A 25,840-nucleotide genomic window follows, 5' to 3' on the forward strand; every position below is an offset into this window, starting at 1 on the left:
AACAACCTCAAATGCTTTCTCATTTGTGTCTCTTGATCAACACTCAAAACAAATGCAGACAAAATAACTCCTGGGAATAACCACTAGGCTACCCTGGTTAACTGCCTGTTAACCACAGGGGCCTCTACACTCTAACCACAGCCTCTACACTCTAACCACTAGGCTAACAATACGCTGCTCTACACTCTAACTAGGCACATGAAAACTAGACATGTAATGGGGAAATTTAAGAAGAATAAAGTTCAGATTCAGTTTAGAGTGATTCATATAGTGTTCAGCATATTTATCTATTTGACCTTCCTGTAACATGACTTCCAGGGGGGAGAATATGGTACAGGTTACAGGGTAGTCCAGGTAATTGAGGTAATATGTACAAGGAGGTAGGGGTAAAGTGACTAGGCATAGATAATAAACAACAGCCCAGCGTCGTCTGGGTTAGGGGAGGGTTTGACCCCCAGGGATGTCCTTGTCCCATCGCGCTCTAACGACTCATGAGGCGGGCCAGGTGCACGTTGACACGTCGCCAGGTGTATGTTGTTTCCTCTGACACATTGTTGTGGATGGCTTCCAGGTTAAGCAGGCATTGTGTCAAGAAGCAGTGCAGCTTGGTTGGGTTGTGATTCGAAGGATGCACAACCTTTGCATCTCCTGAGTCCGTAAGGGAGTTGCAGCGATGAGACAAGACTGTTACTACCAATTGGATACCACAAAATTGGGGGAAAAATTGGTACAAAATTAAATAGAATTAAACAAAGTATCTGTCATTAAAAATAAATCATATATACATTTTAGGACCTTCCTCTGACACCACGTGGTGTCCTTGATGGCTGGTTATACTGTTACATTGATGTGGTTGACCTGGATCACTGGTTGCTGCGGAAAATGAGGAGGTCAAAAGGAGGGTGAGTGTAACCGATGTGACATGGCTAGCTAGTTAGCGTTGTGTGTGCTAATAGCATTTCAATCTGAGACCTTGAAGTAGTTGTTCCCCTTGCTCTTTAAAGCCATTAAACTATGTAACTGTTTTAAAGTCACCATTGCCCTTATGGTGAAATCAGTGGAGGCTGCTGAGGGGAAGACAACTCATAATAATGTCTAAAACGGAGCAAATGGAATGAAATCAAACACATGGAAAACATGTTGGATGTATTTGGTACCATTCCACCTGTTCTGCTCCAGCCATTACCACGAGTACTTTCTCCCCAATTAAGGTGCCACCAACCTCCTGTGGGTGAAATCCCTGTGCAGTGTTTTTCCTCTCCGGCGACTGAGTTAGGAAGGATGCCTGTATCTTTGTAGTGATTGGGTGTATTGATAAACCATCCAAAGTGTAATTAATAAACTCACTACGCTCAAAGGAATATTCAATGCCAGATTTCATTTCTTTTTACCCATCTACCTACAGGTGCTCTTCTTTGTGAGGCTGTTTATATCTGTTTGAAAGTTGCTGCTTGACTGAGGGACCTTACAGATAATTGTATGTGTGGGGTACAGAGATGAGGGAGTCATTAAAAATCATGTTAAAAACTAGTATTGCACACTAAGTGACACTATGCAACTCATGTGACAAGTTAAGGAAATGTTTACTCCTGAACTTATTTAGGCTTGTCATAGAAAGGGTGTTGAATACATATTGACTTTCAGCTTTTCATTTTTATGTCTAAAAACATAATTCCACATTGTGTGTAGAACAGAGACACAAAATCTCAATTGAATACACTTTAATGAGATATGTTAAATGTTGGACAAGTAAGACCAAAAGATGTCATGGAAATTGAATGTAAATGTTTTAATTACAGTGCAATTAATAAACAACCTGAAATGCCGTCTCAATTGTTTCTTCAATTTAACACTCAACATAAAAACTGAAACAATTACTTCTAAATAGATATAAACTGAAAGTAGAGGATATTGTTATTCTGGGAACTGCACAAAAGATTAAGATAAACAGTGACTAGTAGATGTTAACACCATTCTGCCATCATGTAGACTTACTGCACCAACTTCCTGTCTTGTATCAGACCACTGTCTCTCCAACTACCTGTCTCTTCTCTCCTCAGTCATCATTGACTTTATATGGTCTTAATCTGCCTTCACTGAGCTAATTGAACTCAGCAGTTCCTCTATACTGGAACCCATTAAACAGATGCTCTGTGAACTGAACACTCAAAATAAATGGTCCAAAATAAAGAGTAGCCTGCATCATCATATCAACACTATAGTAACAGTTAAACACTTTTCATCCCAGAAAATTCTACAAATATGCAGATAATCAAAGAGCACACAATTATAGATGTAACAAATGTACCAATAGAAAACAGATACACAATGACAATAGTGTACATAAAAACACTTAATACCCATTGGAAAAATAATTAACAAGCACTTATTTTATTCACTTGTGCATAAAGCCCATCTAGGTTGTTAAGAGGTGGTTCCTGAGCCCCTCTCCCAGTCAGGTTGACTTCAGCGTACTCACTCTCCTGTCCCTGGATCCTGTCCTGGGCTGCAGCTGGGGTCTCTTTGGTCTGTAGTTTGGAGAAGTCTATGTCACCGTAGTGGATCTCTTCAGGCTGGTCTTCTGCAGGTTCCTCTGGTTCCTCTCCGGCTGTGGCCTGGTTAGTACACACTGTCCCAACCGGGGAGTTCTGTGGAGAGAACACAGAGAGAGGAACAGGTGTAAAGCTCTAAGCTCAGTAATGTGTAAAACTCTTAAGGTCAGCAGGTTACACAACACATACTGAGTGGATGACAATGAAAATGTCAATTAAACTGACATGAGTAAAGAATTTCATTTTGTCAACAAATGAGCTCCAATCTAAACAAAACACTGTCAAAGTCCAACAACTATTCTGTTATTATTCCATGTCATTACAGGATGTGGCATTGCTTTCGATGTGGTCATCTCCCCTAAACTTCCTCTAAAGTGATGTTAACCTCATGGCTTTGAATAGTTTCAGCATTAATTCATTACTTCCTTAGATACACTTTGTAGATGGTTTTGTAAGTTGAGCCTTATTCCCACCTGTCCCTGTTGACTGTCCGTCCTTTCAAGTCCATTGTGGAGCCTCAAGTTTCTCCTCCTGGAAGACATTTACAAAGGTATTCTGAATGCACTGAGAGGGTTTTCATATGCAACAGCACAAGCACAACATACATTTATGTTTTTACATTGATGCCAGGAAAAGTTTTTACCATACAAAAAGACTGATCAGGCTGATAAGCAAAAATGCCCCCAGAGTTCCTGCTGCAACCCCAAAAACTGTTGGGTTGGTAACATGCTCTCCTGACCCTGAAAATACAGAACATATTATGGTCATTTCTCACATAAATATCTCTGAAGAACACTACTTGACCAAAAGTATGTGGACACCTGCTCGTCGAACATCTCATTCTAAAATCATGAGTATTAATATGGAATACAGAATGTCATTGTATGTTGTAGCATTCCCTTCACTGGAACAAAAGGTGCCTAGGCCGAACCATGAAAAACAGCTCCAGACCATTCCTCATCCACCAAACTTTACAGTTGGCAATATGCATTGGGGCAGGTAGCGTTCTATTGGCAACCGCCAAACACAGAATCATCCGTTGGACTGCCAGATGGTGAAGCGTGATTCATCACTCCAGAGAACGGGTTTCCACATCTCCAGAGTACGATTCTTGCTATTGTGCATGGTGATTTTAGGCTTATGTGCGGCTGCACAGCCATAGAAACCCATTTCATGATGCTCCCAATGACTTATGACAACTTATTGTGCTGCCGTTGCTTCCAGAGGCTGTTTGGAACTCTGTAGTGAATGTTGCCAATCTACTGCCATACTGCCTGTTTTTGTCTATGGAGATTGCACGGCTTTGTCCTCGATTTTATACACCTGTCAGCAATGGGTGAGGCTTAAATAGCTGAATCCATTCATTTGAAGGGGTGTCCACAGACATGTGTGTATATATTATATATCTAACCTAAGATTGTGTACTACGTGCCCGTTTTACCTTTAATAGCCAGCTGCACTTCCTTTGACTTCCCACAGCCGTGACTATTTCTTGCTTCACAGAAGTACAGTCCTCCATCAACAGTCACATTGAGGGTGTAACTCTGTCCAGCTGCTACCTGTGTTGGTTTATCTCCACTGATCTTGAACCAGGTGAAGTTTGTCACAGGAGGGTTGGCTGTACTGCTGCAGGTCAGATTAACACAGCTGCCCACTGATACTGGATTAGCTGGACTGATGGAGGCCGAGGTGTCCTTAGGAGAGACTGAGGGAGAGGGGTTCATTTACAATGTATCTGGATATGGTATATTGAATAGTCTCATCAAACCGACTCTATTACAATCATTTGATTTGATTTGATTTGATCAGTGAACACCTGATAGAATTATCTATTCTACTGGAACCGGTGACTAAATCTTACATGAAACGTTAAGCATCATGTTATGTTCAGCTGTCTTGTTGCTTGTCCCTACTGGGTAGACTGCAGTACAAGTAATGTTCTTCTCATGATGAAGGTATGATGGAGTGAAGGTCACCGTGGAGAGAACTGATATGGTTTGGTCTGGATTCTCCATCATTTTGTTCTCAGTTGTGAACTGTGTTGGGAGAGTCCATGTCAGCTCAGGGGGGTGTTCTGGACAGGGAGCGACAGCAGAGCAGTTCAAACTGACAGGGGTCCCTTCCTTCACCTCACCTGAGACAGTAAGGACGGGACTGGAAGGAAAATCTGTAATACATTGCAAATATATTTTACACTAATAGTTCAACTGTCCACTTGTTCTACTCTTATGATGCAAGGAATCTAAACTGGAAAAAATAATTGGTAAACAGGTAAATTGTCTCTTACCCCTGACAACTATTTCAACAGACTTTACAGGATCTGTTGCACGGTATGGTTGACCGTCAATCCTGAAGAAGTATTTATCAGAGTAACTGGTGGTTACATTGAAGAAGACTGTGGTGCAGTTCTTCTGGGACATGTTTCCAGTTATCTCCCCTTGATATCTGTTGACTGTCTTACTACTGTGAAAAATCACGTTTCCAGGATACTGATGAACATCAGGATCTTCTTTTATCCACACTCCAAAGGTTGGTATTGTGGCTTTAAATATATTCTTATGTTGTTCAGGAACATCAAATGAACATTGGATTTGCATACAGGAGCCAGTCAGTCCATGCAGTTTATCTGGCATTGTGACGATCAAATCTCGTTGAACAAAGCGGGCCAAAACACCTGCAACATAAAGGACAACATCAGGGAGGTTCTGATATATTATCAGTTCAGTCCAATGATATGTATTAACCCTAGATGACTGACAGGGGCCTCTGTTTGGAAGCCACTGCACAGCCATCTTGTTACTCCTCCTCCAGTGTAAAACAGATGTTAGAAGACATAGAAATGCATTTATTAATGTCTATATTAGTTTTAGACAAGTATTTTCTATTACAGACACCTTAATGCAGACTTTTAAATTGTATTTTGTGACCTGCAACACTTCCTTCAGTGAAGAGACCCTACCGTTTCTACAGCCAATGATTGCATCTCGAAACTCACTAAATTGGTATGATCCAATAGCTGCTACATCTTTGAGTCAGAGTTTTTCCTATGTTCCTTTGCCCCCAACTATGAGAAACTATGTGGAACAATTTGAGGAACCACTCACAAAACAGACACACTCCCTACTTTCTAAAATCCTCTCATGGAAGAGATACATAGATGATGTCTTTGTGCTCTGGGAAGGAAGTCAGCAGGAACTAAATGAATTCCAAACTCTGCTAAACGAGAGCTCTGAATATCTCAAATTCACCATGCAGACTGTTGAGAACTATAAACTACCTGGACTTATGGATCATCAAAGAGAATGATGCATAACATACAGATTTGTATACAAAGTCAACAGACCTCAATACCCTGCTACGTGGGGATAGTATGCATCCCCTTCCCCTCATGAATGATCTACCATATAGCCAGTTATGCAGGGTTAAACGAATCTGTGGCCAACATTCAGATTTTGACAGCAATGCTAAGAAAATGACAAATAATTTCAAAATCAGAGGCTACATGGAAAAAATTTATGCAACGATGAAAATCTCTCAAAAACCACGAGAAGAATTGCTAAAAACTAAACCAAATAAGAAAAAGTTTTGCACTAAGTACACCAAGTGTTCAGAGAAAATGAAAGCAATCCTGAAGAAGCACTGGCATATTCTGCAATCAGACACAACAATTGCACACCTCAAGGACCAACCCACTGGTGGTCTATAAGCGTGGTCACAATATTGAGGATAGCTTAGTGAGATCTGACCTGCCCCATGAGCCCACTCAGACACTCTTGACACACAATCCAAATTGGAAATACCAATGTGACTCATGCTCACAGTGCAATAGCACTACACAAACATCCTTCTTCAGACACCCACATACAAGTGGAAACTTCCCTGTTAGGGGTATCATCTCTTGCAAGATAAAGGGAGTAATCTGTCTCATCACATGTTCATGTGGAAAAGCCTACGTAGGACAACCGAAAAGACAATTAAAACAATGCATAGCTGACCACTGTAACGTGGGTCGTCGTCTGATGAGGAGGAGGGATCGGACCAAAGCGCAGCGTGGTAAGTGTTCATGACCTTTATTTAACTGAACACTGAAACATAAAGAACAAAGTGCAAACTGAAACAGTCCTGTCAGGTGCAGAAAACACTAAACAGAAAACAACTACCCACAAAACATAGGTGGGAAAAAGCTACCTAAGTATGGTTCCCAATCAGAGACAATGATAGTCAGCTGTCCCTGATTGAGAACCATACCCGGCCAAAACAAAGAAATACAAAACATAGAGAAAGGAACATAGAATGCCCACCCAAATCACACCCTAACAAAACCAAAATAGAGACATAAAAAGCTCTCTAAGGTCAGTGCGTGACAACCACCGCAGCTCAATCAGGTGTAATAACACTGACTATCCAGTAGCAGCTCACTTTGTTGAAGCTAACCATCCCATCTCCTCACTCAAAAACACACGCATATACACACGCATTGAGCATGTTGGCCAACCAAGGAGAGGAGGTATTTAAAAACATTGACCCCTACTGTCTTAATACTGACTTTGATCTCAGGCCCTTCTTATGAACTATTCATTTCATGAAGAAGTCTTATAAATGAATATATTCTTTCTACAGTTTATCAGCGTACAACCAATATGTCCCCCCTGTTGATGATGCTTATTATGCATTATTGATGAACCAAAAGATTACATGTAACAACATTTTATGAAATTGGAAACAATTAAATACATGTGAAATTAAATTAAACAATAATGTATGTTGATGCTAATCTTATGCTAATTTTAATGATAACAATAGGCTAATATATTCAATATGATGTAAACTATTGTCTTTTAACAGTTTCACTCAATTCACTCTAATTAACCTCATAATTGTGACACACCCCTCACTATTGTTATTGGTTGCACTAATTCCACTGTTTGTCTGCATAACCTGGTTCAAGCATTCATGACTTTACCCTGAAGAAGGAACAGTGATGCCGAAACGTTGGTGTTTTACCCAATAAATTACTGGGAGTTTATATATATATAGAGTGTGCAACTCTCTTTGTTTTTATAGCTTACAGTGTATTCACCGTTAGTCAGCACCTCTACACTAAGTCATTTTCTCTGGGTGTGCTCCACATAATGCTTTTTATATCACCTGAACATAACAAATAAATAAATAAACATGTAAAGACATTAAAGTATTTTATTTATAGAGTACTAACTTTACCTTCCCCTTCTACAACAAAATACTTAAATACATGTAATATAGTCCTTGAAACATTTGATTTAAATACTGTAGAATTCCATTAATTATCATGGAGGACTGCTTCTTCTGGGGAGTACCATATATAGAGACAGGTGGTTTCATAGTCTCTCATTGGCCGTTACATAGAATCAGCGATCCAGGGTTTATACCATCACTGTTACAGTCTCTCCCAATAATAATAGTTGTGGAAGGACCACTAGAGGGCAGGCTGGGCTCACGGATAGTAGCCCAACAAAGCATGTTGAGACAAGGTAACCAGAGGTAATTAAGCACAGCTGACGGTACTAATGACATATTCTCTTTCCCCTATAAGAGAGAGGATGGAACCAGCAGGGAGAGGAGAGACAACCCCTCTCTGTAGAATGGCTACCAAGAGACGGGAGCTAGCCAAAGAAGATCCATTAAGACAGTGACAAATCTGTGATTGTTGTTATAGTTTAACGATAATTGTATTGTGTTCCTGTGTCATCTAAAGAAGAAGATGTATGTTGTTCCTTGGGAGATTCACATTGATTGTGTTGTTGTGTTGGTATTGTCAGAAATCTCTCAATAGAGAACTGCGTTCAACCAAGAAAACCTACTCCTGACTTGTTTATTCCACCTCTCTGTTTTAGAGTGACACCAAATGACTTGGTCCGCTCACATAATACTAACTTATTTCTATGTACAGGTGATTTTTCAATTGGTCGGTATGTTGTCAAGGAGTGGTGATAGGAACAGTGGTGGAAGCTATACTGTTAACCGCACACAGATGTAGGTTTCACATGAACATACAGAGACATGAAGAATTATTTCCCCCTTTCTGGTTCTCTATTTGTGCTTCTTTTTTTACTGTTATCAGATCTTCAACCAAAACCTAATATTAGATAAAGGGAACTTGAGTTTATAAACTTTTTAGAGTTATTTATTTCCTTTCATTAACAAAGTTATGCAACACCCAATACCCCTGTGTGAAAAAGTAATTTGTCCCTTACTCTCAATAACTGGTTGTGCCACCATTCCAAAACACACAATCAAGTATACATGAAAAGGTATTAAAAGTAACAAATTTAAAGTTTTGGAATGGCCTACTCAATGTCCAGACCTAATCCCAATTGAGATATTGTGGCAGGACTTGAAACGAGCAGTTCATCCTTGAAAACCCATGAATGTCGCTGATTTAAAGCAGATCTGCATGGGACAGTTTGCCAAAATTCCTCCACAACAATGTGAGAGACTGATCAACAATTACAGGGAATGTTGGTTGGTTGTCATTTCAGCTGAAGGAGGCACAGCCAGTTATTTAGTGTAAGGGAGCATAACTTTGTTTAAGAAATAAATTAAATAAGTATGTAAATGTTGTGTTATTTATTCACTCAGTTTCCATTTATCTAATATCTTTTGATTGAATATCTGAAAATATGCAAAAACGTTTTCACAGCAGTTTAAATCCAGACTATTAAATACACTAATCAGGAATTAACTTTACACTTTTCTACACAATTAAAAAGCTGGAATATAGCACATCCCATAAAATATAATGACTTGTGGTTATTCCTTTATCTCTGATTCATAACTAGTTGTTGTTGTGTGGAAGACTCACCTGACATAAAGAGGCCAATGAGAAAAAACATGTTCTCAGGACAAGCCATGTGAGAACTCACACACTACTGATCACCTGAAACAGTACAAACATACACTTACTGGTGGAGTAACTTATCTCACACAACACATTGCATTGAACCATCTCCATATCAACTACACGATGTCCTTCAGTTGTAAAGCTAATACATGAACAAACAGCAGTACATTAGAACATATTGAATCTCATTACTCATAATTAATCTCCTTGAATTTATTTTGAACATTAAAATTAACAGAAAATATAGTGAAGAAGTCGATACTTGCCTTAGACGGTAACGTAAACTGTATACAGCAGAAACTGTTACACACATAGTGTGGTCTGACAAACTAAAGTGCTGAAATTCATGTGGCATATCTCACATCTCAACTGTGACGTACTTCCTAATAGATGAGAAATTATTTTCAAACAATTCTTCAGTATTTATTGTCCCTTTCTCGGGGTAGGACAGGTCAGCAGTATTTTGAAACTGGCACCCAAATCACTAAGTCTGCCCCCAACACATTGTTAAATAGAACAAATGAAACTTTAGGCATTATAACCATCTCCCTCTCCTCTATCTTCCAGGCCTGAATGGGAATGTGTGTGGGATTTAAACATATAGTTAAATCATGAACAGAAATCCACTATTCATTTATTCAAGAGTTAAATTTATTAAATTCGAGTTTGATACAAAACATAAGGTTGTCACATTATGTTTCAACATGAAAAACAGACTTGGTATGAAACAGAGTAACTGTAATTGTATCTGAGTGATTCTCACACACAAGGAGGACATGGGTGCCCTCTTCGGTGGTCACGTCTAGATGGGATTAAGCTTTTGTCAAAATGATGTGAAAAGTATAATTATTTCAGCATTTTAGCTAATCCTAACCCTTTTTCGTACTTCAATTTAATTTTCATAACCTGCTATGTTAATTCTCCTATCTTGCTGCAAAAATTCTCCCAAACTTGCTAGAAAACTCAATTTTGACAAAAGCTCTATCCCTTCTAGACAAAACCCTCAACCTTCCCAAAGGCCTTCTGGGAGAAGGAGACCCAGGACTGAGGGCGTAAATTACCCAACAGGTGGGAGCCGACCTCCCCCAACAGGTGGTCTCCCAGGCTTCAATGGGAATGTGTGTGTGATGTTTTTTCTAAACGAGTTAAATCATAATCGTTGAAAAGAACAAGTGTAGACCATGCCGTGAAATGATTACTTACAAGCCCTTAACCAACAGTGCAACTCAAGAAAGAGTTAAGAAAATGTTTACTAAATTAACTCAGGTAAAACATTATTAAAAGAAACAAAAAAATGTGCAATAACAAGGCTATATTCTTGGAGTACCGGTACAGAGTCAATGTGGGGGTACAGGTTAGTCGAGGTAATTTGTACATGGAGGTAGGGGTGAAGTGACCATGCATAGATAATAAACAGCGAGAAGCAGCAGTGTACAAAACAAATGAAGGTGGGGGGTAAATGTAAATAGTCCGGTGGCCATTTGAATAATTGTTCAGGAGTCTTATGGCTTGGGGGTAGAAGCTGTTAATGAGCATTTTGGTCCGATACTTGGCGCTGCGGTACCGCTTGCTGTGCGGAAGCAGAGAGAACAGTCTATGACTTGGCTGACTGGAGTCTCTGACACTTTTTGGGTTTTCCTCTGACACCGCCTAGTATATAGGTCCTGGATGGCAGGAAGCTTGACCCCAGTGATGTACTGGGCCGTACGTACTACCCTCTGTAGCGGCTTACGGTCAGATGCTGAGCAGTTGCCATACCAGTCCGTGATGCAACCGGTCAAGATGCTCTCGATGGTGCAGCTGTAGAACCTTTTGAGGATCTTGGGACCCATGCCAAATCATAGGGTTGTCACATCATTTTTTCAACATGAAAAACAGACTTGGTATGAAACAGAGTAAGTGTAATTGTATCTGACTGATTCTCACACACAATTAAATACATGTGAAATTAAATTAAACAATACTGTATGTTGATGCTAATCTTATGCTAATTTTAATGATAACAATAGGCTAATATATTCAATATGATGGAAACTATTGTCTTTTAACAGTTTCACTCAATTCACTCTAATTAACCTCATAATTGTGACACAACCCTCATGATTGTCATTGTTGCACTAATTGCACTGTTTGTCTACATAACCTGGTTCAAGCATTCATGACTTTACCCTGAAGAAGGAACAGTGATGCCGAAACATTGGTGTTTTACCCAATAAATGACTGGGAGTTTATATATATATATAGATTGTGCAACTCTCTTTGTTTTTATAGCTTACAGTGTATTCACCGTTAGTCAGCACCTCTACAATAAGTCATTTTCTCTGGGTGTGCTCCAGATAATGCTTTTTATATCACCTGAACATAACAAATAAATAAATAAACATGTGAAGATATCAAAGTATTTTCTTAAAAGAGTACTAACTTTACCTTCCCCTTCTACAACAAAATACTTAAATACATGTAATATAGTCCATGAAACATTTGATTTAAATACTGTATAATTCCATTCATTCTTATGGAGGACTGCTTCTTCTGGGGAGTACCATATATAGAGACCGGTGGATTTAAAGTCTCTCATTGGCCGTTACATAGCATTAGAGATCCAGGGTTTATACACATCATTGGTACAGTCTCTCCCAATAACATTATTATGAATTTATTTCAATGTACAGGTGATTTTTCAATTGGTTGGTGTGTTGTCAAGGAGTGAGGTGACGTGTGTTTGTGAGCAGATGACCACTAGTTTGAGCCCGGTATGGGGACAGGGACAGTGGTGGAAGATATACTGTTAACCACATACTGACGTCGGTTTCACATGAACATACAATGACATGAAACAGTATTTCCCCCTTTCTGGTTCTCTATTTTGCTTCTTTTTTTTACTGAATGTTATCAGATCTTCATCCAAAACCTAATATTAGATAAAGGGAACTTGAGTTTACAAATAACAAAAAAAATAGTTATAGTCATTTAATTTATTTCATTAACAAAGTTATGCAACACCCACGCCCCTGTGTGAAACAGTAATTCCCACCTTATACTCAATAACTGGTTATGTCACCATTCCAAAACACACAATCAGAATACATCAAAATTGATTTAATGTACCAAATGTAAAGTTTTGGAATGGCCTAGTCAAAGTCCAGACCTAATCCCAAATGAGACATTGTGACAGTTCATGCTTGAAAACCCACAAATGTCACTGAGTTAAAGCAGTTCTACATGGGAGAGTTTGCCAAAATTCCTCCACAGCAACGTGAGAGACTGATCAACAACTACAGGAAGCATTTGGTTGGAGTCATTTCAGCTGAAGGAGGCACAACCAGTTATTGAGTATAAGGGGGCAATTACTTTTTCACACAGGGACATTGGGTGTTGCATAACGTTGTTTAAGAAATGAATGAAATAAGTATGTAAATGTTGTGTTATTTGTTCACTCAGTTTCCATTTATCTAATATCAGCTTTTGATTGAATATCTGATAACATTCAGTATCAAAAATATGCTAAATACATTTTCACAGGACAGTTTGAATCCAGACTATTAAAATGCACTAATCAGGAATTAACTGTACACTTTTCTACACAATTAAAAAGCCAGTATATCACACATCCCATAAAATATCATGACTTGTGGTTATTCCTTTATGTCTGATTCATAACTAATTGTTGTTGAGTGGAAGACTCACCTGACATAAAGAGGCCAGTGAGAAAAAACATGTTCTCAGGACAAGCCATGTGAGAACTCACACACCACTGATCACCTGAAACAGGTCAAACATTCACTTCCTGGTAGAGTAGGTCACATGACACATATTGTATCATATTGAAGCTTGAGTCCATAGTCACATAGGTTCTTCAGTTGTGAAGCTAATACATGAACTAACAGCCGTACATTGAACATTTTGAATCTCATTACTAAAATATAAAGATAAGATGTGAAGTTGTTGACATTTGCCTTACAACAGTAAGCAGAAATTCATGTTGATTATCTCACATCTCATCATTGACGTACTTCCTAATAAGTGTATTTGTATAATAGGATGTTGAATTGTCTGTGTGCTGGGTGTCAACATCAGTTGTGAAAACATTGTATGCTAATTTAAGCATTTAGAACATTGTCATTTTCTAATGAACGTTCTACTCCAGAACAATTAGTCTCAGTCACTTGAAACATTGCAGAGGTGGCCTGATCCATGTTTCACCAGTTTCAAATGAAATGGGCCCCAGCTGCCCACTGACTGATTCTACACACAAAGTGTGTGTCAGCCACTGACTCAACAGCATTATATGGCCTATACATTTCATTACTGCCCAAAATGAAGCACTTATACACAAGATATTTTTCATTGTGGGATAATAATATTCATTGCAGTTAATGTATGTGTGGTGGGTAAATAACCCTTTTAGGGGAAGGGGACCCCTTTACAGCATTTTGTTACAGGCCCCCAAGTAGTCAAGTCTGCCCTTGATACAACAACGGAAACTTTCCTTGCGGACACAGGCTTGAATGGGAATTTGTGTGAGATTTTTTTTTTATGTTGCTAAATCATAAACCAAAATCGATCCATCTTTGATCAATTAAATGTGAGTTCAGTAAAAGATACCCGGTTCTCACATTATCTTTCAACATGAAAAACAGACTTTGTCAGAAACAGAGTAACTGTAATTGTAGCTGATGGATTATCACACACTCCTCCATTTCTCCTGCATCCACTTCCTCTTTCATTACATCACTTCTATCTGCCAATAGGAGCATGGTGGGCTGGTAGCCACAGGAGGGAGCCATCGACCTGCAGGGCAAGGTGTACCGCTTTGACGGTCATGTCTAAATGGGATACAGCTTTTGTCAAATTGAGGTTCATAAGTTGATTTTATGTTTTAGTTTAGCTAACCCTAACCCTTTTTCTTACCTTAATCTAATTATCCTAACCTGCTACGTTAATTCTCCCAACCTGCTGCACAAGTTCTCCTACATTTGCAAAGATTTTATTTTGACAAAAAGCTGTATCCCTTCTATTCAAAACCCTCTTTGACCTGCCCAAGGCCTTCTGGGAGAAGGAGACAGGAGCTGAGGACGTACTTTACCCAGCAGGTGGGTTTTTACTACAGTGCAATTAATGAACAACCTCAAATGCATTCTCATTTGTGTCTCTTGATCAACACTCAAAACAAAAGCAGACAAATTAACTCCCAACAATACACACATGAATAATAGACATGTAATGGGGATATTTAAGAAGAATAAAGTTCAGATTCAGTTTAGAGTGATTCATATAGTGTTCAGCATATTTATCTATTTGACCTTCCTGTAACATGATTTCCAGGGGGGAGAATATGGTACAGGTTACAGGGTAGTCCAGGTAATTGAGGTATTATGTACAAGGAGGTAGGGGTAAAGTGACTAGGCATAGATAATAAACAACAGCCCAGCGTCGTCTGGGTTAGGGGAGGGTTTGACCCACAGGGATGTCCTTGTCCCATCACGCTCTAACGACTCATGAGGCGGGCCAGGTGCACGCTGACACGGTCGCCAGGTTATGGTGTTTCCTCTGACACATTGTTGTGGATGGCTTCCAGGTTAAGCAGGCATTGCGTCATGAAGCAGTGCAGCTTGGTTGGGTTGTGTTTCGAAGGACGCACAACCTTTGCATCTCCGTAAGGGATTTACAGCGATGAGACAAGACTGTAACTACCAATTGGATACCACAAAATTGGGGGAAAAAAGTGGTAAAAATTCAATAGAATTTTAAAAAGTATCTATCATTAAAAATATATATAATATATACATTTTAGGGCCTTCCTCTGACACCACGTGGTGTAGAGGTCCTTGATGCCTGGAAACTTGGCCACAGTTATGTACCGGGCCATACACACTACCTCCTGTAGCGCCTTGCGTTCGGAGGACCCATGCCAAATCTTTTCAGTCTCCTAAGGGGGAATAGGTGTTGTTGTGCCCTCTTCATGACTGTCTTGGTGTGTTTAGATAATGATAGATTGTTGGTGATGTGGACACCAAGGAACTTGAAGCTCTCAACCTGCTCCACTACAGCCCGCTTGGCCCTCCTTTTCCTGTAGTCCACGTTCATCACCTTTGTTGTGATCACGTCGAGGGGGAGGATGTTGCCCTGGCACCACACTGCCAGGTTTTTGACCTCCTCCCTATAGGCTGCCTCATTTTAGTTGGTGATCAGGCCTACCACTGTTGTGTCATCGGCAATCTTAATGATGGTGTTGGAGTCGCTCAGTCATGGGTGAACAGGGAGTACAGGAGTGGATTAAGCACGGACCCCTGAGGAACCCTCGTGTTGAGTATCAGAGAGGCAGATGTGTTTTTGCCTACCCTTACCACCTGGGGTGCGGCTCTTCAGGAAGTCCAGGATCCAGTTGCAGGGGGAGGTATTTAGTCCCAGGGTCCTTAGCTTAGTGATGAGCTTTGAGGGCACTACGATGTTGAACGCTGAGCTGTAGTCAATGAACAGCATTCTCACGTAGGTGTTCCTGTTGTCCGAGTAGGAAAGGGCATTTTTGAATGCAATAGAGATTGCGTCATCTGTGGATCTGTTGGGGTGGTGTGCAAATTGGAGTGGATCTAGTGTTTCTGGGATGATGGTGTTGATGTGAGCCATGACCAGCCTGGCTACAGACATGAGTACTATGGGTTGGTAGTCATTTAGGCAGGTTGACTTGGTGTTCTTTGGCACAGGGAATATGGTGGTCTGCTTGAAACATGTAGGTATTACAGACTCGACCAGGGACAGGTTGAAAATGTCAGTGAAGACACTTGCCAGTTGGTCAGCTTATGCTCAGAGTACACATCGTGGTAATCCTTCTGGCCCTGCGGCCTTGTGAATGTTGACCTGTGGAATCCCTTTGTAGTCCATAATAGTTAGCAAATCCTGCCACATCCGACGAGCATCGGAACCGGTGTAGTAGGATTCAATCTTAGTAGGATTCAATCTTGCAAGGGCTGTAGCTGTAGTCTATTCTGGAATATGATTTATGAACTGATGAACTGATGAAAAGAAAGAATAATCCCTGTCTGTTGGGTGCGTCAGTCTCCAAATATCGACAATGTTAAGGTTTGTCATCAATGTATTTAGACAGACACTGGCATTTGATTGTTGAAGTGACCTTGATAGCTGTTTATCTAAAAGAGGATCTAACGTACAGTTAAAGTCCCCTCCAACAATAACACTTGTATCTGAGATATTTGGGATGTCCTTAAATACCGTTTGAAAAAATAATGGATCTTCGAAGTTGGGTCCATATAAATTGACCAAGGTTACTGGTTTCGAATTCAGTGTACCAGCCACAATAATATACCGACCATTAGGATCTGAAATCGAGGATGAGTAAACAAAAGGAATGTTTTTCCTTATCAGGATTGCTACCCCTCTCGCTTTTGCATCAAAGTTAGACTGGTATATCTCGATCCAGCCGACTTGTTAGCTTGGGTGAGTGAGCGTTTAATATGAGTTTCTTGAAGAAGCACTATGTCAGCACCCAGTGATATAAGATGAGAAAAAACCAGCTCTACCACATGCCCTAAGCCATTACAGTTCCAGCTGACTATCTTTATTCTGGTCTACTCTGTGCTCTGTCACTATCTGGCTTTTCTTATTTTAGAGCAAATTGATGCCTGTGTTTGTACGACCCGGCTGACAGCTGTCTGCCATCCGTTGGAATGTCATAAGACACAGATCGGCCTCTTTTGGGTTGTCACAGAAGCCTGTTGCCTCAAACCTGTCACCTTAAGCCGGGCTGGAAGAGGAATCCCATATCGGATGTTGCACCTGCATTTGTTGCGCTGAGTTGCAATCTTTCCGTTGTTTCCGGAGACACCAAAACCCAATCTTTATGGATATCAGGCCAACCTTGTGTCTCACCCCTTCTTAGTGACCTAGCAGCCACTATGTAAAGTAGGCTCTGTGGGAACTGGATGTGAAGCTGAAAGCACCAACCGGGCTGGGACAACTCCTCTGGATGTTGGCGTCTAAAATTGGTTCGTTGTCTATCTCATGTAATTAAATGTTGGTTCCTCACCTCCAATTCCAGATCTGGGTAGAAAGCCACCCTGGCTCCGTTGAAGTTAAGGGGAACTTTTGACTAGCCAGCTTGAGGATGAGATCCCTGGTCTGGGGATAGTGCAGCCGTACAATGAATGGCCTTGGTAGCCCGCCCTTGGCCGGCCGTTGCCTGAGATCTATGTGCGCGGTCGATCAGGATGGCCGTTTTGAAGTGTTCACTCCCCAGCAATGCCTGTATCAGCTCCGAGACAAATTCAGTGGGTTTCCCTTTCTCAGTGTCCTCCTGGATCCCACATATTCTGATGTTCTGGCGTCTTGAATGCGACTCCAGTATTTCCAGTCGGGCTTTCAGGGTTTTGTTGTCATTTTTGAAAGTTGGACACTGTTTCTCTATGTCCTGTAGCCTGGCCTCGTGATCGACTGTCGTCTGCTCAACCTCATGCACCCTTCCCTGAGTTGCCTTCACAGTTTCGGCCAAAGACCCAATACTCTTTGAGATATCAGCCAACCTTGTGTCCACCTTCTTGCTTATTGAGTTTATGGCAGCCAGTATGTCAATTTGAGTAGGCTCTGTGGGGAACTCTTGGAAGCTAGACTCTTCAGCTAACTCCTCGTGGGTTGGCGACGTTGAAATTGGTTCGTTGTCTATCTCATTCAAATTATCTTGTTTAGCACCCCTTTTTTTGTGCCTTTTCCCTTTGTCATATTTGTTTGAAGTTAAATACTAATTTGTTTCAAAAGAGGGAGCTCTAGCAAAGCACGTCTACACCATAGCACGCTTTCTAGCGCCCCCGTTCTCCACAATTAAGGTGCCAACAACCTGTGTTAAATCTCTGAGCGTTTGCTTTCATCTCCGGCGACTGAGTTAGGAAGAACTCCTGTATCTTTGTCGCGATTGGGTGTATTGATAAACCGTCCAAAGTGTAATTAATGAATTCACTATGCTCAAAGGGGTTCAATGTCAGATTTATTTTAACCCATCTACCAACAGGTGCTCTTCTTTGTGATACATTGGAAAAGCTCCCTGTCTTTGTGGTTGTATCTGTTTGAAATTCACTGCTTGACTGAGGGACCTTACAGATAATTGTATGTGTGGGGTACAGAGATGAGGTAGTCATTCAAAAATCATGTTTAACACAAGTATTGCACACAGAGTGAATCCATGCAACTCATGTAACTAGTTAAGCAAATCTTTACTCCTGAACTTATTTAGTGTAACAATCCTCTTCGTCTGATGAAGAGTAGACAAGATCGGACCAAAACGCAGCGTGGGAAGTGTCCATGTTAATATTTATTTGAACTCAGAACACTAAGACAAAATAACAACAAACAAACTAGACCAACACAAAACAGTTCTGTCTGGTGCAGAGACAGAAAACAACTACCCACAAACACAGGTGGGAACAGGCTACCTAAGTTTGGTTCTCAATCAGAAACAACGATTGACAGCTGCCTCTGATTGGGAACCATTCAAAGCCAAACACATAGAAATACACCACACAGAATAAAACATAGAATGAACAACATAGAACGCCCACCCCAACTCACGCCCTGACCAAACCAAAATAGACATAAAAAGGAAGGTCAGGACGTGACATTTAGGCTTGTCATAGAAAAGGTGTTGAATACATATTGACTTGAGACATTTCAGCTTTTCATTTTTATGTCTAAAAACATATTTCCACCTTGTGTGTAGACCAGTGACACAAAATCTCAATGTTATCCATTTTAATGAGATGTAAAATGTTGGACCAATAAGACCAAAAGATGTCATGGAAATTGAATATAAAGGTTTTTATTACAGTGCAGTTAATTAACAACCTTAAATTCAATTCAGTTGTTTTGTTCATTTAACACTCAACATAAAAACTGACAAGATGAATTCTAAATAGATACTCTTGAAGTGGGAATTTTACATACACCTTAGCCAAATACATTTAAACTCAGTTTTTCACAATTCCTGACATTTAATCCAAGTAACAATTCCCTGTCTTGGGTTAATTAGGCTCACCACTTTATTTTAAGAATGTGAAATGTCAGAATAACAGTAGAGAGAATGATTAATTTCAGCTTTTATTTCTTTCATCACATTCCCAGTGGGTCAGAAGTTTACATACACTCAATTAGTATTTGTTAGCATTGCCTTTAAATTGTTTAACTTGGGTCAAACGTTTCGGGTAGCTTCCACAAGTTTCCCACAATAAGTAGGGTGAATTTTGGCCCATTCCTCCTGACAGAGCTGGAGTAACTAAGTCAGGTCTGTAGGCCTCCTTGCTCACACACACTTTTTCAGTTCTGCCCACAAATCTTCTGGGCTTTGTGGTGGCCACTCCAATACCTTGACTTTGTTGTCCTTATTAAGCCACTTTGCCACAACTTTGGAAGTATGCTTGGGGTCATTGTCCATTTGGAAGACCCCGACCAAGCTTTACCTTCCTGACTGATGTCTTGAGATGTAGCTTCAATATATCCACTTAATTTTCCTTCCTCATGATGCCATCTATTTTGTGAAGTGCATCAGTCCCTCCTGCAGCAAAGCACCCCCACAACATGATGCTGCCACCCCCTTGCTTCACTGTTGGGATAGAGTTCTTCGGCTTGCAAGCCTCCCCTTTTTCTCCAAACAGTTCTATTTTTGTTTCATTAGACCAAAGGACATTTCTCCAAAAACTACAATCTTTGTCCGCATGTGCAGTTGCAAACCGTAGTCTATCTTTTTTATGGCGGTTTTGGAGCATTGGCTTCTTCCTTGCTGAGCGACCTTTCAGGTTATGTCGATATAGGACTCGTTTTACTGTGGAAATAGATACTTTTGTACCTGTTTCCTCCAGCATCTTCACAAGGTCCTTTGCTGTTGTTCTGGTATTGATTTGCACTTTTCGCACCAAAGTAGGTTTATCTCTAGGATGCACAACGTGTCTCCTTCCTGAGTGGTATGACGGCTGCGTGGTCCCATGGTGCTTATATGTGCGTACTATTGTTCGTACAGATGAACTTGGTACCTTCAGGCAATTGGAAATTGAACCAGACTTGTGGAGGTCTACATTTTTTTCTGAGGTCTTGGCTGATTTCTTTGTCAAGCAAAGAGGCACTGAGTTTGAAGGTAGGCTTTGAAATACATCCACAGGTACACCTGCAATTGACTCAAATGATGTTAATCAGAAGCTTCTAAAGCCATGACATAATTTTCTGGAATTTTCCAAGCTGTTTAAAGGCACAGTCAACATAGTGCATGTAAACTTCTGACCCACTGGAATTGTGATACAGTGAATTATAAGTGAAATAATCTGTCTGTAAACAAATGTTGGAAAAATTACTTGCACAAAGTAGATGTCCTAACCGACTTGCCAAAACTATAGTTTGGAAATTTGTGGAGTGGTTGAACAATTAATGTTAATGACTCCAACCTATCTGTATGTAAACTTCTGACTCCAACTGTATAAACTGAAAATAGATCATATTGTTATTCTGGTAACTGCACAAAAGATGAAGATAAACAGTAACTAGTAGATGTTAACACCATTCTGCCATCATGTAGACTTACTTCACCAACTTCCTGTCTTGTATCAGACCACTGTCTCTCCAACTAACTGTCTCTTCTCTCCTCAGTCATCATTGACTTTATATGGTCTTAATCTGCCTTCAGTGAGCTAGTTGAACCCAGCAGTTCCTCTATACTGGAACCCATTAAACAGATGCTCTGTGAACTCAACAGTCAAAATAAATGGTCTAAAATAAAGAGTAGCCTGCATCATCGTATCAACACTATAGTAAGAGAAACACTTTTCATCCCAGAAAATTCTACAAATATGCAGATAATCAAAGAGCACTTAATTATTAATGCAACAGAAGTACCAACATGAAGCAAGAAACACAATGACAATACTGTACATAAAAACACTTAATACACATTGGAAAAATAATTAACAAGCACTTATTTAGTCACTTGTGCATAAAGCCCATCTAGGTTGTTAAGTGATGGTAACTGGGCCCTACTCCCGGTCACATTGACTTCAGCGTACTCACTCTCCTGTCCCTGGACCCTGTCCTGGGCTGCAGCTGGGGTCTCTTTGGTCTGTAGTTTGGAGAAGTCTATGTCACCGTATTGGATCTCTTCAGGCTGGTCTTCTGCAGGTTCCTCTGGTTCCTCTCCGGCTGTGGCCTGGTTAGTACACACTGTTCCAACCGGGGAGTTCTGTGGAGAGAACACAGAGAGAGGAACAGGTGTAAAGCTCTAAGATCAGTAATGTGTAAAACTCTAAGGTCAGCAGGTTACACAACACATACTGAGGGGATGTCAATGAAAATGTCAATTCAACTGACAGGTGTAAAGACAGTAAACACTGTCAAAGTCCAACAGCCATTCTGTTATCATTCCATGTCATTACAGGATGTGGCATTGCTTTCGATGTGGTCATCTCCCCCTAAACTTGCTCTGAAATGATGTTAACCTCATGATTTTAAATAGTTTCAGCATTAATTCAGTGCTTCCTTTGATATACTTTGTAGATGGTTTTGTAAGTTGAGCCTTATTCCCACCTGTCCCTGTGGACTGTCTGTCCTTTCAAGTCCATCGTGGAGCCTCGAGTTTCTCCTCCTGGAAGACATTAGAAAGGTATTCTGAATGCACTGAGAGGGTTTCCATATGCAACAGCACAAGCACAACATACATTTATGTTTTTACATTGATGCCAGGAAAAGTTTTTACCATACAAAAAGACTGATCAGGCTGATAAGCAAAAATGCCCCCAGAGTTCCTGCTGCAACCCCAACCGTTGGGTTGGTAACATGCTCTCCTGATCCTGAAAATACAGAACATATTATGGTCATTTCTCAAATAAATATCTCTGAAGAACACTACTTGACCAAAAGTATGTGGACACCTGCTCGTCGAACATCTCATTCTAAAATCATGAGTATTAATATGGAATACAGAATGTCATTGTATGTTGTAGCATTCCCTTCACTGGAACAAAAGGTGCCTAGGCCGAACCATGAAAAACAGCTCCAGACCATTCCTCATCCACCAAACTTTACAGTTGGCAATATGCATTGGGGCAGGTAGCGTTCTATTGGCAACCGCCAAACCCAGAATCATCCGTTGGACTGCCAGATGGTGAAGCGTGATTCATCACTCCAGAGAACGGGTGAATGTTGCCAATCTACTGCCATACTGCCTGTTTTTGTCTATGGAGATTGCACGGCTTTGTCCTCGATTTTATACACCTGTCAGCAATGGGTGAATCCATTCATTTAAAGGGTGTCCACAGACATGTGTGTATATATTATATATCTAACCTAAGATTGTGTACTACATGCCCGTTTTACCTTTAATAGCCAGCTGCACTTCCTTTGACTTCCCACAGCCGTGACTATTTCTTGCTTCACAGAAGTACAGTCCTCCATCACCAGTCACATTGAGGGTGTAACTCAGTCCAGATGCTACCTGTGTTGTTTTACCCTCACTGATCTTGAACCAGGTGAAGTTTGTCACAGGAGGGTTGGCTGTACTGCTGCAGGTCAGATTAACACAGCTGCCCACTGATACTGGATCAGCCGGACTGATGGAGGCCGAGGTGTCCTTAGGAGAGACTGACGGAGAGGGGTTCATTTAGAATGTATCTGGATATGGTATATTGAATAGTCTCATCAAACCCACTCTATTACAATCATCAGTGAAAACATGATAGAGTGATCTATTCTACAGGAACCGATGACTAAATCTTACATGAAACGTTAAGCATCATGTTATGTTCAGCTGTCTTGTTGCTTGTCCCTACTGGGTAGACTGCAGTACAAGTGATGTTCTTCTCGTGATGAAGATATGACGGAGTGAAGGTCACCGTGGAGAGAACTGATTTGGTTTGGTCTGGATTCTCCTGCAGTTGGTTCTCAGTTGTGAACTGTGTTGGGAGAGCCCATGTCAGCTCAGGGGGGGGTTCAGGACAGGGAGCGACAGCAGAGCAGTTCAAACTGACAGGGGTCCCTTCCTTCACCTCACCTGAGACAGTAATGATTGGACTGGAAGGCAAATCTGTAATACATTGTAGATAAATATATTTTACACTAACAGTTAAACTGTCCACTTTTTCAACTCTTATCATTGATGCAAGGAACCTAAACTGGAAAAAATGGTTGGTTTTAAATATAAATTGTCTCTTACCACTGACAACTATATTAACAGGCTTATCAGAATCTGTTGCAAGGTATGGTTGACTCTCAATCCTGAAGTAGTATTTATCAGAGTAACTGGTGGTTACGTTGAAGAAGACTGTGGTGCAGTTCTTCTGGGACATGTTTCCAGTTATCTCCCCTTGGTATGTGTTGGCTGTCTTACTACTGTTAAATATCACTCTGTCCGGACGCTCACGAAACTTTGAGTTTTCTTTAATCCACACTCCAGAGAGTAGTATTGCGCTGTTAAATGTATTCTTATCTTTGTCAGGAACATCAAATGAACATGGAATTTGCACACAGGAGCCAGTCAGTACATTCAGTCTATCTGGCATTGTGGTGATCAAATCTCGTCGACCAAAACAGACCAAAACACCTGCAACATAAAGGACAACATCAGGGAGGTAATATGATCTTTTCAGTTCAGTCGAATGATATGTTTTAACCCTAGATGACTAACAGGGGCCTCTGTTTGGAGGCAACTGCACAGCCATCTTGTTACTCCTCCTCCAGTATAAAACAGATGTTGGAAGATATAGAAATTCATTTATTCATGTCTACATTCGTTTTTGACAAGTATATTCTATTACAGACACCTTAATGCTAACTTTTAAATTATATTATGTGACCTGCAACACTTCCTTCAGCAGAGAGACCCTACCGTTTCTCCAGCCAATGATTGTATCTTGGAACTCGCTGAACTGGTATTATCCAATAACTAATTAATCTTTGAGTCAGACTTTATCATTCAAATTCGGGGTGTAGCCATGGGCTCCCCCTTTTCCCCCAACTATGCAAACCTGTGTGTGGTACAATTTGAGGAGGCACTCATTTATAAAACATAGAGACACACTCCCTACTTTCTATATTCCTCCTATGGAAGAGATACATAGATGATGTCTTTGTGCTCTGGGAAGGAAGTCAGCAGGAACTAAATGAATTCCAAACTCTGCTAAACGAGAGCTCTGAATATCTCAAATTCACTGTTCACTGTTGAGAGAAAAATAAACTACCTGGACTTATGGATCATCAAAGAGAATGATGCATTACATACAGACTTGTACACAATGCCAACAGACCTCAATAACCTGCTACGTGGGGATAGTATGCATCCCCTTCCCCTCAGGAATGGTCTACCATATAGCCAGTTATGCAGGGTTAAATGAATCTGTTGCCAACAGTCAGATTTTGACAGCAATGCCAAGAAAATGACAAATCATTTCAAAATCAGAGGCTAGAAGGAAGAAACTCTTGATGCTGCAATGATAAAAATATCTCAAAAACATGAGAGGAATTGCTAAAAAGTAAACCAAAGAAGAAAAACAATGCAATAGTCTTTTGCAATAAGTACACCAAGTGTTCAGAGAAAATGAAAGCAATCCTGAAAAGCACTGGCATATTTTGCAATCAGACAAGAAAATTGTACACATCTTCAAAACCCTCACTGGTGGTCTATACGCGTGGTCGCAATATTGTGGATAGCTTAGTGAGATCTGAACTGCCCCCTGAGCCCACTCAGACACTCTTGACACCCATTCCAAATGGGATCTACAAATGTGGCTCATGCTCACAGTGCAATAGCACTACAAAAACATCCTTCTTCAGACACACACATACAGGTGGAAAAATCCCTGTTAGGGGAATCATCTCTTGCAAGACAAATTTAGAAATCTATCTCATCACATGTTCATGTGGGGAAGCCAACTCATTACAAACAAAAAAACAATTAAAACAATGCATAGCTGTAAGAACACTGATTATCTAGTAGCATCTCACTTTGTTGAAGCTAACCATCCCATCTCCTCCCTCAAATACACAGGTATTGAGCATGTTGCTCTACCAAGGAGAGGAGGTAACATGGAGATCCTACTACTACAGAGGGAGGCCTATTGGAGTTCCTATTTAAAACATTGACCCCTAGTGGTCTGAATACTGACTTTCATCTCAGGCCCTTTTTATGAACAATTATTTTTATTAAGAAGTCTTATAAATGTATATATTCTTTCTACAGCTTATCATGGTACAACCAATATGTTCCCCCTGTTGATGATGCTTATTATGCATTATTGATTAACCAAAATATTACAATTTTATAACATTTAATGAAATTGGAAACAGTTAAATATATGTGAAATTAAATTAAACAATAATGTATGTCGATGCTAATCTGGTTTTTGCCTGGTATGGTGAAAGGGACAGTGGTGGA

General features: G+C 40.3%; 2 protein-coding genes across 2 annotated transcripts; both read right to left on the reverse strand.

Annotated features, from left to right (window-relative positions):
- Window positions 1-1,774: 1,774 nt before the first annotated feature.
- On the reverse strand, window positions 1,775-9,495 carry LOC135563737 (sialic acid-binding Ig-like lectin 7). The gene is made up of 7 exons (XM_065006924.1): window positions 9,394-9,495; window positions 4,840-5,226; window positions 4,414-4,719; window positions 3,994-4,257; window positions 3,196-3,292; window positions 3,026-3,083; window positions 1,775-2,648 (listed from the first exon to the last, which is right to left on the reverse strand). The coding sequence occupies exons 1-7, from the start codon at window positions 9,440-9,442 to the stop codon at window positions 2,376-2,378; spliced, it is 1,434 nt and encodes a 477-aa protein (XP_064862996.1). The 5' UTR covers window positions 9,443-9,495; the 3' UTR covers window positions 1,775-2,375.
- A 10,389-nt stretch (window positions 9,496-19,884) lies between these two features.
- LOC115127933 (B-cell receptor CD22-like) lies at window positions 19,885-24,128 on the reverse strand. Its single transcript, XM_065007719.1, has 7 exons — window positions 24,095-24,128; window positions 23,624-24,010; window positions 23,189-23,494; window positions 22,789-23,052; window positions 22,169-22,262; window positions 22,000-22,057; window positions 19,885-21,655 (listed from the first exon to the last, which is right to left on the reverse strand). Exons 1-7 carry the CDS (start codon window positions 24,126-24,128, stop codon window positions 21,395-21,397), a joined length of 1,404 nt encoding a protein of 467 aa, XP_064863791.1. The 3' UTR covers window positions 19,885-21,394.
- Window positions 24,129-25,840: the final 1,712 nt, after the last annotated feature.

Source organism: Oncorhynchus nerka, linkage group LG22, assembly GCF_034236695.1.
Source record: "Oncorhynchus nerka isolate Pitt River linkage group LG22, Oner_Uvic_2.0, whole genome shotgun sequence".
Lineage (NCBI taxonomy): Eukaryota > Metazoa > Chordata > Actinopteri > Salmoniformes > Salmonidae > Oncorhynchus > Oncorhynchus nerka.